Below are 9,970 nucleotides of genomic sequence, written 5' to 3'. Positions count from 1 at the left end.
TACGACAGTGAGGGCAGCGGTCAGACCGCCACCAAGTTTGGCTGCGCTTGGGTTGATTCTACGATTCTCCAATTGAGAGAATGCATCAATCTTCTAGACTACCACGGCGTTCTCAAGCGTGCTAGCTTGCTTTGGGGTCGCTTGGCGTGCAACATGCACAAAAGCACGACATCTGCGATTCCTCAGTGTGGCCTCCCTAGAGGGGGAGCAGGGGCAGCAGCTGCCGCTGTCAAAGCTCAGTGGATGGAGGTAAACATGGTCTATGAAGCCGCTACGCTGGGCGTAGAAGCTGCATGGGCGCTCCAGAAGTGGGATGACATGGCAAAGTTCATGTCATTCTGGGGTAGTTTCAGTCTCTCTTCGATCAAATGTGTTTGTGCTCGCCCTACAAATGAACGTGTTTGCTCAAGATGCTTGGCTGCTGCTGCCGCAGTATCGCATGACAAGCCCCACGAGCTCTTATTTAGTCATGCTGCTCTTATCCTGGGCATTGAGAGTACGAACTGCATGCCGGCTAGTATTGGCATGCTCGATGCGCACTCTTTCCTTCAGGCTGCGAGACTGTCGTTTCTGCAACATACTTCCCGTCCCGGCATTGCCCAAATATTCTTCCTACAGCGCATTCAGGAGATGCAGGAAGTCATCGACCACCTGACGACGCCGAAATTAGATGTCGGACATGCACACGAGTCTCTGTGTTTGAAATGGCGACAGAGGCTGGTCTGTTGGGCACATCCTGATCCTTTGCATTTGTCAAGACTGATGATGGTGCGTACCTTGGTGCTGTCCCCAATCGAGAAGTTAGATTTGCATATTACCTTAGCAATTCTATGTCAAAACATGGGCCGACCACTCGCTTGCATGGCCACGCTGCGACGCTTGCAGCCATTGCTAATTCACCTATCGCCACCTTACAACGACATGCCCTTCTCCTCGAGGCACTTAAACCAATTGTGTCGTCTTAATAAAATATCTGATCCTGATTATTCTTTTCAAAGGGCAAGGGCGAATATCTGTCCTACTATCACATCAATGCACATCTGCTACCAGATAAGCTTGGTAATGTGGGAAATCGGCGATGGCAGATCAGCGTATCACTACTTGTTTTGTCTATCGCAGGCGTTACTCAGAAATCGCCAAAAATACCCTAAAATCACCTTGTCTAGCTTGACGACCAGGAGTGAATGGTGTGTTGCTCTTACACAGATAGATTGCTGGACAGAGCATCACAACTCACTTAATGAGGCTCATTCCTTGATGTCACTCGCAATACAATTTGGGCCACACACGCCGCAGGCGTGGTTCGCCTGGGGTCTGACGAATCATAAGCTTAGTGAAGAAATGACACGAGTGCGGCTTGGGCGGGCCCCTTGGCCAAATATCAGCGTTCATGGATGCCAAGATCACAGTTGCTATGTGATTGAGTCTATTTGCGGGTTCCTTCGCAGCATTGAACTATTTGATATCAACCGTGAAGCCAGAAATGATACAGTCATAATACAGGCAATGTTAATGACTATAAGCTTGTGGTTCAAGTATGGATCATGGAGCTCAGCGATTTACGCTCTCAAGCAAGGACTGGCCAAGAGTTCTGTTGGCATCTGGCTCGGCGTCCTGCCACAACTCATAGCGCACCTAGATCATGCCGCTTTAGAGCCTCGGTTGCTCCTAACTCATCTCTTGACTCGAATTGGCCATGTTCATCCGCAGGCCCTGATTTATCCGTTGACAATATCAGGCAAATCGCCAGTCGTTTCGCGTCGTGATGCCTCCTTCTTCATCCTCTGTAATTTGCAGGCTTGTCTTTATGCAAGTCAGGCAAATAAAACTCTAGTGGCTGAAGCAGGATTGGTCGCTTGTGAGCTGCACCGAGCTGCAATTACATGGCACGAGGCATGGTTCCAAGGGATAGAGAATGCAGCCAACTTGCAGTTTGGTGAATGTGACTTAAGGACCACATTAGAGCAATTGGGTAGACTACATTCGTGTTGGAGACATGAAGTTTCGCTGGCCGTATCCCTACTCGCTCGGGTTGCTTGTAATAGGCTTGGTGATGCAGCAAGAATTCTAGCCTTCAGCCACGCACACGGGTGTGAAGTCGAATTGGCACGACGGCACCTTCATCAGTTTTTGCTCAGTCGCCGAGACTTGGACCTCCATCAAGCATGGGATGTGTATTCGATCCTACACCGCCGCCTGAAACAACGGATTTCATCTGTAGGTTGTGAGATCCTGGAGCTTTGCCACATAGCTCCAATGTTGCTTTCAGTTAGGAATCTGTCTCTCGCAGTGCCAGGAACATCGCTATCCGCAGGGGATAAAAGTCGAACGCTCCCAATTTGTGGTATGCAACAATGCGGCATCATCCACATTACGTCTTTTTCCCTAAAAGCAAATATCATTTGCTCGAAGCAGCGGCCGCGCCGGATTAAGATTCATGGTTCGGACGGTGAATCATACGACTTCCTCCTAAAGGGTAACGAAGATTTGCGCCAGGACGAACGGGTAATGCAGCTATGTGGTCTAATAAACTGCTTGCTGGCACAAGCATATAGCAAGTGTGAGCCAGCTCTCTCAGCCCAAGGCCTGATGCAAATAACCAGGTATGCGGTCATGCCCCTGTCGAACAACTCTGGGTTGCTCGAATGGGTTTCCAACTGCTGCACGGTACACTCACTTATTGCTGAACACAGAAACAGATTTTCCATCCAGACAGATGCAGAATCGAGTTGTTCGCAAATAGTAGCTCCAGCTTATTCAGAGTTGTGCAGCCCAGGGAAGCTCGAGGCCTTTTCATACTCCCTGGCGCGCACCAAAGGAATAGACTTGGCTCGCATGCTCTGGTTAAATTCTGAAGCCCCGTGTAAGTGGCTTTCTATAAGGCAAAGGTTCACACTTACTCTGGGGCTAAATTCTATGGTAGGATTTATCATTGGACTTGGTGACCGACATCTTTCCAACATCATGGTGAATCATTTGACTGGTGATGTTGTACACATAGACTTCGGAGACTGTTTTGATGTGGCATCGCAACGGGCCAAGTTTCCGGAGTATGTCCCCTTTCGTCTGACAAGACAGCTGATAAGCGTGATGGAGGTAGATGGAGTTAAGGGGATCTTTCGTTTGGTTTGTAATCACGCCATTAGAGTTATGAGAGCAGAATGTCTATCTCTAACAGCCGTGCTCGAGGCGCTGGTCCATGACCCTTTGATTGGACTCAGTGTCATCCTCCCAGCATCGCCAAGACGATCACAGTGCTTTGAGGGCACGCTGGAAGTTCCGAGCCAGGAGGCGGCCATTCGCGTGGTTGCTTTAATTCAGGACAAGCTAACCGGGAGAGTCGTACGATCAGGGGATGTCACTGCCGTCGAGGATCAAGTTTTGAATCTTATTCACCAAGCTCGGTCTCGATCGAATATTTGCCAGATGTTTTTTGGCTGGTGTCCATTTTGGTAACCAGCCGGGGGCGAACCTATCACCTCTTATCAAGGCAATATTTTCCGCTTTGAGCGCCCAAGGCTAATACGCGCCAATGGCTCTCTGCCGGCAGGGAATCGCCCGGATACACACAGCCAAATTCAAGCCCCGCCGCAGCCCCCTAATGCGTCACGAGTACAGAGGCCAACGTGCATGCAGGGGCGTCACAGGGAGCTGGCTGGTAGTCAGCATGAATTCCAAGCTGGGTCTCGTCACGCAAAGCCTTCTGTTGAGTGAACATCATGACGATCAAGTAGAATTAGACTTTAGATCGTGGAGTGGACATTCCAAGAGTCTATGCAGCCCGCCCCTTCCGTGTTTTCCCATGTGCATCCTTGCCGCCAATGTGGTTATTACATACTATCAGAATCAGCACAGGCCCGATAGATTGACAAGTTGTACTATTGTCCAACCAACAAAAAAATTATAAGCTACAAAATAAAAACGAACAAGTTTTCCTCTCGTGGAAGGCAAGTTTGTGAAAAATCGTCGCAGAAATACGCGACCAGATGACCGAGCGAGAACGCGGATATTGTGTTACGGTGAAGTATGTAGGGGGGCTTTAGGGCTTTACTCTACTTGGTCCCGACTAACCTACTGTGCGCTTCGTAATACGGATCAACAAAATTCGATTAGTGGATCACAAAACGCGTGCAAATCCGTTGGAATAAAGCTCCCGCATGCACTTCTGATAAATTCCAACAATCCTAGAGCAAAGAAGCGGCTGAAAGCCGCCGCGCGCGCTCCGCGTCCCTCCGGCCCGCGTCCTGCGCCATCTGTTCCCGCAGCTGCGCGGCGTAGGACTGCTTGTCGACGGCCGCGCGCTCGTTGCCGAAGGCGTCGCGGCGGCTCGGCTCGCCGAAGATCGGGCTCGGGTCGCGATTCCGCGGGCTCGACGGCCCCTTGGACCGGTCGTCCATCTGGTCCCGGAGCGCGGCGGCGTAGGCCTGCTTGCTCATCGGTTTGCGCTCGTTCCCGACGGACCCCGACGCGGGCGACGACGGCGAGGCGGCAAAGCCCGCGGCGCCGGCGCCGCCCGCCTCTACCGCCGCGAGGTCGGCGCGCAACGGGCGGACCGCGTCTCCGCGGCCGCGCGCGGCGTCCGACGGCGCGCTCGACGCCAGCGAGGAGCCCGTCCAAGTCCGAGATGTTCGACTCCCTTTTGAAGCTCCGCGCCGAGCTCGGCGACGAGAGAAACGCGCCCTGCCCGATCTCATGTTTTAGTTCAAGTTGAACATACAGCTCTATGTTGAAGTTATTTGTGGCCGCCAGAAGCCGCCACAAGGCAGTGTGTGGGCCGCAGGGCTTCATGAGGAGTCAGAAGAACGCATGGAGCTGCTTCCCCGGTGATATTAACCCAACCCTTCGATGCTAGTAGAAACCATATGCACTCAAAAAATAAGCCACCCCACCCTCCGGGGCCGGGGAAGCGGCGAGCTGGGAGAGGACCACCACAGCCAGCAGTTTTATTTAGCTGGATGATGATAGGTGGTCTAACCCACGAACTCGTTACCGGAAACATACTGTACTGCCGTAAATGCAATTTTATGTCGATCCTTTGCAACTGAAGCGCACGGTAGGTTAGTTGGGACTAGTGGTATCTCGATGGGGTCCGACGGTCCAAACTAGTACGCGTCGTACTACTAATAGTATTTTCCGCGTTCGCCGCTCCGGGGCCCCGGCCGGGTCCTAAATTAGAAGTCGTCGTATTTCCCGCGGGCTAGAGCGGCGGGCTAGCGGCCGCTGGCCTGGGCAGGTCCGGAACGCCGGCCCAACATAGCGGTCCAACACCCCCGCGTCCGGGCCTGAAAGGGCCGGCGAGGCCACTACTTGAAGTCGCCAACACCCCCGCGCCACTTGCGGCCGCGTGTCAAGCGCCACCTGCGAGCTGCCAGTGCCGTGCCCCGCGGGTGTGCCCATGCACACCCGGCAGCTCTCGTCTCCCGTTTGCTGGTTTTGCCCCTGTTGTCTACATGCCCGATTAGACCTCAAGTCCCTGTCTTACACGGGCCGCTTATACCGGACAGTCACCAGTAGCCTTCTTCTTCGCTTTTTTCTTCTTCTTCTTAGAGGCAAGGGACATGATAGCGTTCACATCATCTGAAAGGGTTTTTTCAGTCTTGACAGCCTCAGTTTCAAACGATTTGAGACCAGTAATGCGAGTGGGGCCACTGGGAAGGATTAAAACTGTGAACTTAAAGTGGGATACATAGTCCCCCTTTTTCTCAAAGAGAACAGGGTACGGGTGAATGAGCTCATGCTTCAAGCATTCGACGACTCCCATGCGTGCCTGCCGCTCATCGTCAAGGGCACGGAGTGTGAACGGTAGCGCCGGAAACTTAGAGTTTATCTCATTGAAGAGTGTCCGGCTTGATCGCATCTTCAGCATGTAATTCTTGTCAACAGAACGTTTGAAGATTGTTGTGCGGGATATCATCTCTTTTGGCTTACCATCACCAGTAGACATGGCCACGTCTATGGAGTAAACCTCGTTTAGCTCAAAAGAAAAATCTTCTACTTTCTGATCTGTGTCCTCGCGAAGCAGAATGACTTTGTTGCCATCAATGACAAAGCGCTTCATTCGGTGCGACAGCACTCCAGCACAGGCGCTTACGCTGAAGTCCTCCGCAACTTTGGCTATGGCCTTCGTCACCTGCGAGTTCGTGTTTCCTGGACGGAGGAGTTTCTGTGCTACCTCACAGGCGATATGAGCTGCATGGAGCACGTCCGCCTGAGGACCTGATAAGGGCCTGTCAATACTCGGCTGCTTGCCGCACATCATTGTGTGAGCAGCGACGGCGATGTAGCCATCCACGTAGCAACCAACGTCTAGCTTCACCAGATCACCTTCTGAAAGCACTTCACTGGTAGTGTCTGATTCAAGAGGGGAATTGTGGCATACACATTCATTCACAGAAACGCAACTATGTACATAACTTTTAAGTGGAAATTGTCAAACGGCGCTGGGGGTAAACGTTGGGAAAGCCACTCCTTTATCGATCAGCTTCCCCTTGATCTTTTTCTGATAAATACTGCCGCACTTCTGTATTATGACCATGTCTCCGAACTTGCACAGTTCTAGCACCTTGGCCCCAGGCTTAACTTGGAGCACGAGCCCTTGTAGCGCCAGATTAGCAATTTTCCCGGCTTCTCGGTACCTACTCTACACTTGGCAAAACGTTTCATGTCGCTACGCGGCGTGACTTTGTGCAAACGTCACTGTTTGAAATATCGAGCTCCACATCTTCCTCCGTGTTTTCAACCTTTGATACGAGACTTCCCGAGCGCGAACGAATTGCTAGCGAGACACACGACCCACCTCGTCATCGGCGTCGATGTGTTTGTCATCGGCCATTACGTGCTCGCCAACTTTTAGGCCTGGCGCCTACTACTGCTACTAGGAATCCTAGTAGATAATAAAAGGACCATGCAATTAGGGGCGACACTGAAAAACCGGGATTTTGCCGTCGTCGAGCCGAGCTCCGAGGCTGCGCCTGTCCCGAGGAGCCCGCGTAGGAACTCGAAAACGACTTTCGGTTCGTCCGGATCCGTCCGAATTGAGCGAAGTTATGGTACTAGAAGAGCCCGTTTTTTTCCCGCGGAACGCGCGTCGGGGACGCGCGGACGTTTCGAGGATGTTCCTGTGCTGCGGGTCCGGGGGGATGACATCCAGGAACTTGGCGTAGTGGGGGCGGTTCACGTAGACGGCGACCGACGCTCGAACTCGAGGTCCTGGCGCCCGCCGGAGGCGCGGGACTCGCCGACGTAGAAGGCCTTGGAGTACTTCGCCTCGAGCCACGTGTAGTAGTCCTTGGCGCCCTTGCCCTTCCTCCGTGGACCTTCTGAGACCGCGAAGCTGTCGAGACGTCGACGCGGCGAATAGCAGCACGCTGGTGACCTGGTTTGGATCAGGACCCAGCAAAGTCTCCCCGAGTCTCTTGCAGAGCGAGCTTTAGGCGCCGACGAGCAGCGCTGCGGTTGCTGCGGCCACTCGGGCCGGCGCAAGGCGCGGGGAACCGAATCCAAACGCCCGCAGGCGCACAGCCGGGCCGACGGGCGGCGACACGGGGCAGCCCAGCTCTCACAAAACGCTCTCCCTGGTCCGTCAAGTGCAGGGCACTGTGACCCATTCTGGCCGGGGCGAGTTTTGGGGGAGCCATAAATCGGCGCATTCGCCATGGTGCGCCGCACCACGCAGTTCCCCAAATTTTCGCGTCCCCCAAAATCCCGGAAGTCGCTCCGGCGACGCCTCCCAAAACCAGGCGCCAGCGGAGGCGGAGCGGAGCCCGGAGAGCGCCGGGGTTCATTGACCCCCCCTACAATGCAATCACAGGCCTGAGGAAAACTCTCTAGACTCTCCGTCTATTACAGTGCGGGACGCAACTATAACAGGGTTAGAAAGTATTAAGGAAGGGAAAGGATATTGGGTGGCTCTGTACCAGCGAGCCACTAGGGAGATACAAAACTCTCCATCTCTCTACTATACATCCGAATTCCCTCATCACTTCGAACGTCGCCGTCGCGCTAGCAGCGGCGTGCTATGGTGCTCTGCGCTCGATTCACAGCTGGGGGCTTGTCGGGGCTCGGGGGGCGAACCACGCACTGCGCTGTATTCTATTCATGGGAGGCCACCCTGAAGATGGCTTATATATATCTGCGAAATTGCAGCGGGCCTGGGAAATCACATTTTGCTAACATCTTCAAAGTTCTCTACAAGGTCCGGCACGTCGTCATCATCATCGTCAATCCCGACGGCCCCCGCCCCAACGGCAGCTGATTCCTGCGCATTGCCACTACCAAGTGACATGCTGTCAGCAATCTGCTTGAGGTGGTTAATATTATCCGGTCCAAGCTGATTCATGATACCAGGCAACAATTCCGTAAGTTCTGTGTATAAATAAATGACTTCCAATAGACGGAGAGAAGTCAAGTCGGGTACGCACGTTTACTTTCATTTGGACCACTGACTACGTATGTATTGGCCGCAATCGATGCTTGCACTGTGCGCAGGGGTTGCAAGCTTATCTCACGTGATTAATTCAGGGTGCTACCTTTCGGGTTTGAGAAGTGGACTACTTTACCATCCGCGGTGAACAGATTGACCTCTTCTATGGCCGGTATGTTCGTTACTCCGAGCTTTTTCAGTGTGCTCCCAAGCTTTTTGTCATCGGAAGTCGCGGTCTTGTGCACAGTCTTTTTCTTCCTGCGGATTGAACCCTTGCCGCCAGTTCGGGACTGTTGAGCGCCCCCAAATCGGCGAGCGATCATCTTTTCACGAGCAGCGACAACATCCATAGCAGCTGCTTGAAACTAGCGAGCGGCGAGCGAGCTCTAGAATTGTTTGTACGTGTAATCTTCGATTAGCCAGGAAAGTAGCGCCCAAAGGAGAGGGGGAGACCTCGGGGGGAGCACGAGTATGTTCTGTGACATGCCACGTACGTCGGAGCTCTTACGTACACCCTAAGGGCCTCCGTAGGTCTTAGGTAATTCCGGTAATGCTCAGCCCTAGGAACTCCGTGATAAACGGCGACTATGGAGGTCAGAACGCGAGTGTGATTAAGCACAATCAAAGTGCGCTTGCTAAGTTGGCGATAAGCCAGCTACCTAGGGAGCCTACATTCCGCTCCTTGGGCTATGCTGCCCTAACTCGGGACTATGCTATCCTCCCTATGCTGGGACGCTCATACTGGCCCGTGCTGGCTATGCTAAGTCTGCCTTACTAGCATACTGGCTATGCTCATGCTATACTATGCTGGTGCTTCATACTAGCATACTCGGATTCTAACACGGTATATACCTTTTCTTTTTCGTATCCACTGGTAAAATTTGTGCTGTGACTTGGTGATCCGTTCGGCTTCGGATTCTAGCCCAACCGAAGCAGCCCGCCGGCGGAATTTTCAGGTAAATGTCGGCCCGCAGGCGCCCGCGCGCCCAGCCCCGAATCCATACCTTGGGCGACTGGGTCTTTGCGTCATTGGACGGCGGACGCACTCGGTCTAGAGTGACTCTAGAGTGCGGTCGCCGGCTCTAGAAGGCCTTCTAGAGCGACGCGACCGCACGGACAGCCTGCCGCATTCACGAGGTCCTTCTCAAGCACTGAGGGGAATGAACATCGTGGTCGTTGTATTCGTCACCTTCATCCTTTTGTTATCGGTCTGCTTCGAACTAGGACATGAGCATCTCAGGGAGACGACACCGGAAGCATTTCAACCGATTTTGACGTCGCTGTGCGTTTCCTCGTTGTGACTGTGTGCCGATGATGGAACTGCAGGTACTCAGAATTGACGTTACTTGGCTTTATCGGTCTTTTGATGTTCACCATTTTCAAGGCGGAGTACCTGCATACAATGTCCACCAGAATATTTGGTGCGACGAGCACGTTCCTCTACCTGCTAATATATTTGTTTGGTAGGTGAGCCGGAGGAAATCCAGGAATTGGGCGAGCAAGTTCACATGGTGCTCTTTCTCGTAATGGCGATATTCCTGCGCAAGC

General features: G+C 53.1%; 4 protein-coding genes across 4 annotated transcripts in view; 2 read left to right on the top strand and 2 right to left on the bottom strand.

Annotated features, from left to right (window-relative positions):
* Positions 1-1,341: 1,341 nt before the first annotated feature.
* AURANDRAFT_30397 (hypothetical protein) lies at positions 1,342-3,456 on the top strand (the record flags this gene model as incomplete). The annotated part of the gene is made up of 2 exons (XM_009041352.1): positions 1,342-1,985; positions 2,046-3,456. 2 exons carry the CDS (start codon positions 1,342-1,344, stop codon positions 3,454-3,456), a joined length of 2,055 nt encoding a protein of 684 aa, XP_009039600.1.
* A 1,599-nt stretch (positions 3,457-5,055) lies between these two features.
* Positions 5,056-6,851, bottom strand: AURANDRAFT_54512 (hypothetical protein; the record flags this gene model as incomplete). The annotated part of the gene is made up of 4 exons (XM_009041305.1): positions 5,056-6,401; positions 6,453-6,635; positions 6,682-6,740; positions 6,797-6,851. The coding sequence occupies 4 exons, from the start codon at positions 6,830-6,832 to the stop codon at positions 5,492-5,494; spliced, it is 1,188 nt and encodes a 395-aa protein (XP_009039553.1).
* Positions 6,852-7,865: 1,014 nt separating this feature from the next.
* Positions 7,866-8,819, bottom strand: AURANDRAFT_38346 (hypothetical protein; the record flags this gene model as incomplete). Its single annotated transcript, XM_009041304.1, has 3 exons — positions 7,866-8,364; positions 8,421-8,477; positions 8,529-8,819. The coding sequence occupies 3 exons, from the start codon at positions 8,770-8,772 to the stop codon at positions 8,159-8,161; spliced, it is 507 nt and encodes a 168-aa protein (XP_009039552.1).
* Positions 8,820-9,439: 620 nt separating this feature from the next.
* AURANDRAFT_72162 (expressed protein) overlaps positions 9,440-9,970 on the top strand; it is a gene marked incomplete at both ends in the record, with an annotated part of 2,818 nt that continues 2,287 nt past the window's right edge. The window contains 3 exons of the mRNA XM_009041353.1: positions 9,440-9,704; positions 9,749-9,843; positions 9,890-9,945. Coding sequence (XP_009039601.1) covers positions 9,583-9,704; positions 9,749-9,843; positions 9,890-9,945 — 273 coding nt within the window. The remainder of the gene's footprint in view (positions 9,705-9,748; positions 9,844-9,889; positions 9,946-9,970) is intronic.

Source organism: Aureococcus anophagefferens (assembly GCF_000186865.1).
Source record: "Aureococcus anophagefferens unplaced genomic scaffold AURANscaffold_20, whole genome shotgun sequence".
Lineage (NCBI taxonomy): Eukaryota > Pelagophyceae > Pelagomonadales > Pelagomonadaceae > Aureococcus > Aureococcus anophagefferens.
The sequence above is the reverse complement of the archived record's forward strand: the minus strand, read 5'-3'. Positions and strand labels throughout refer to the sequence as shown.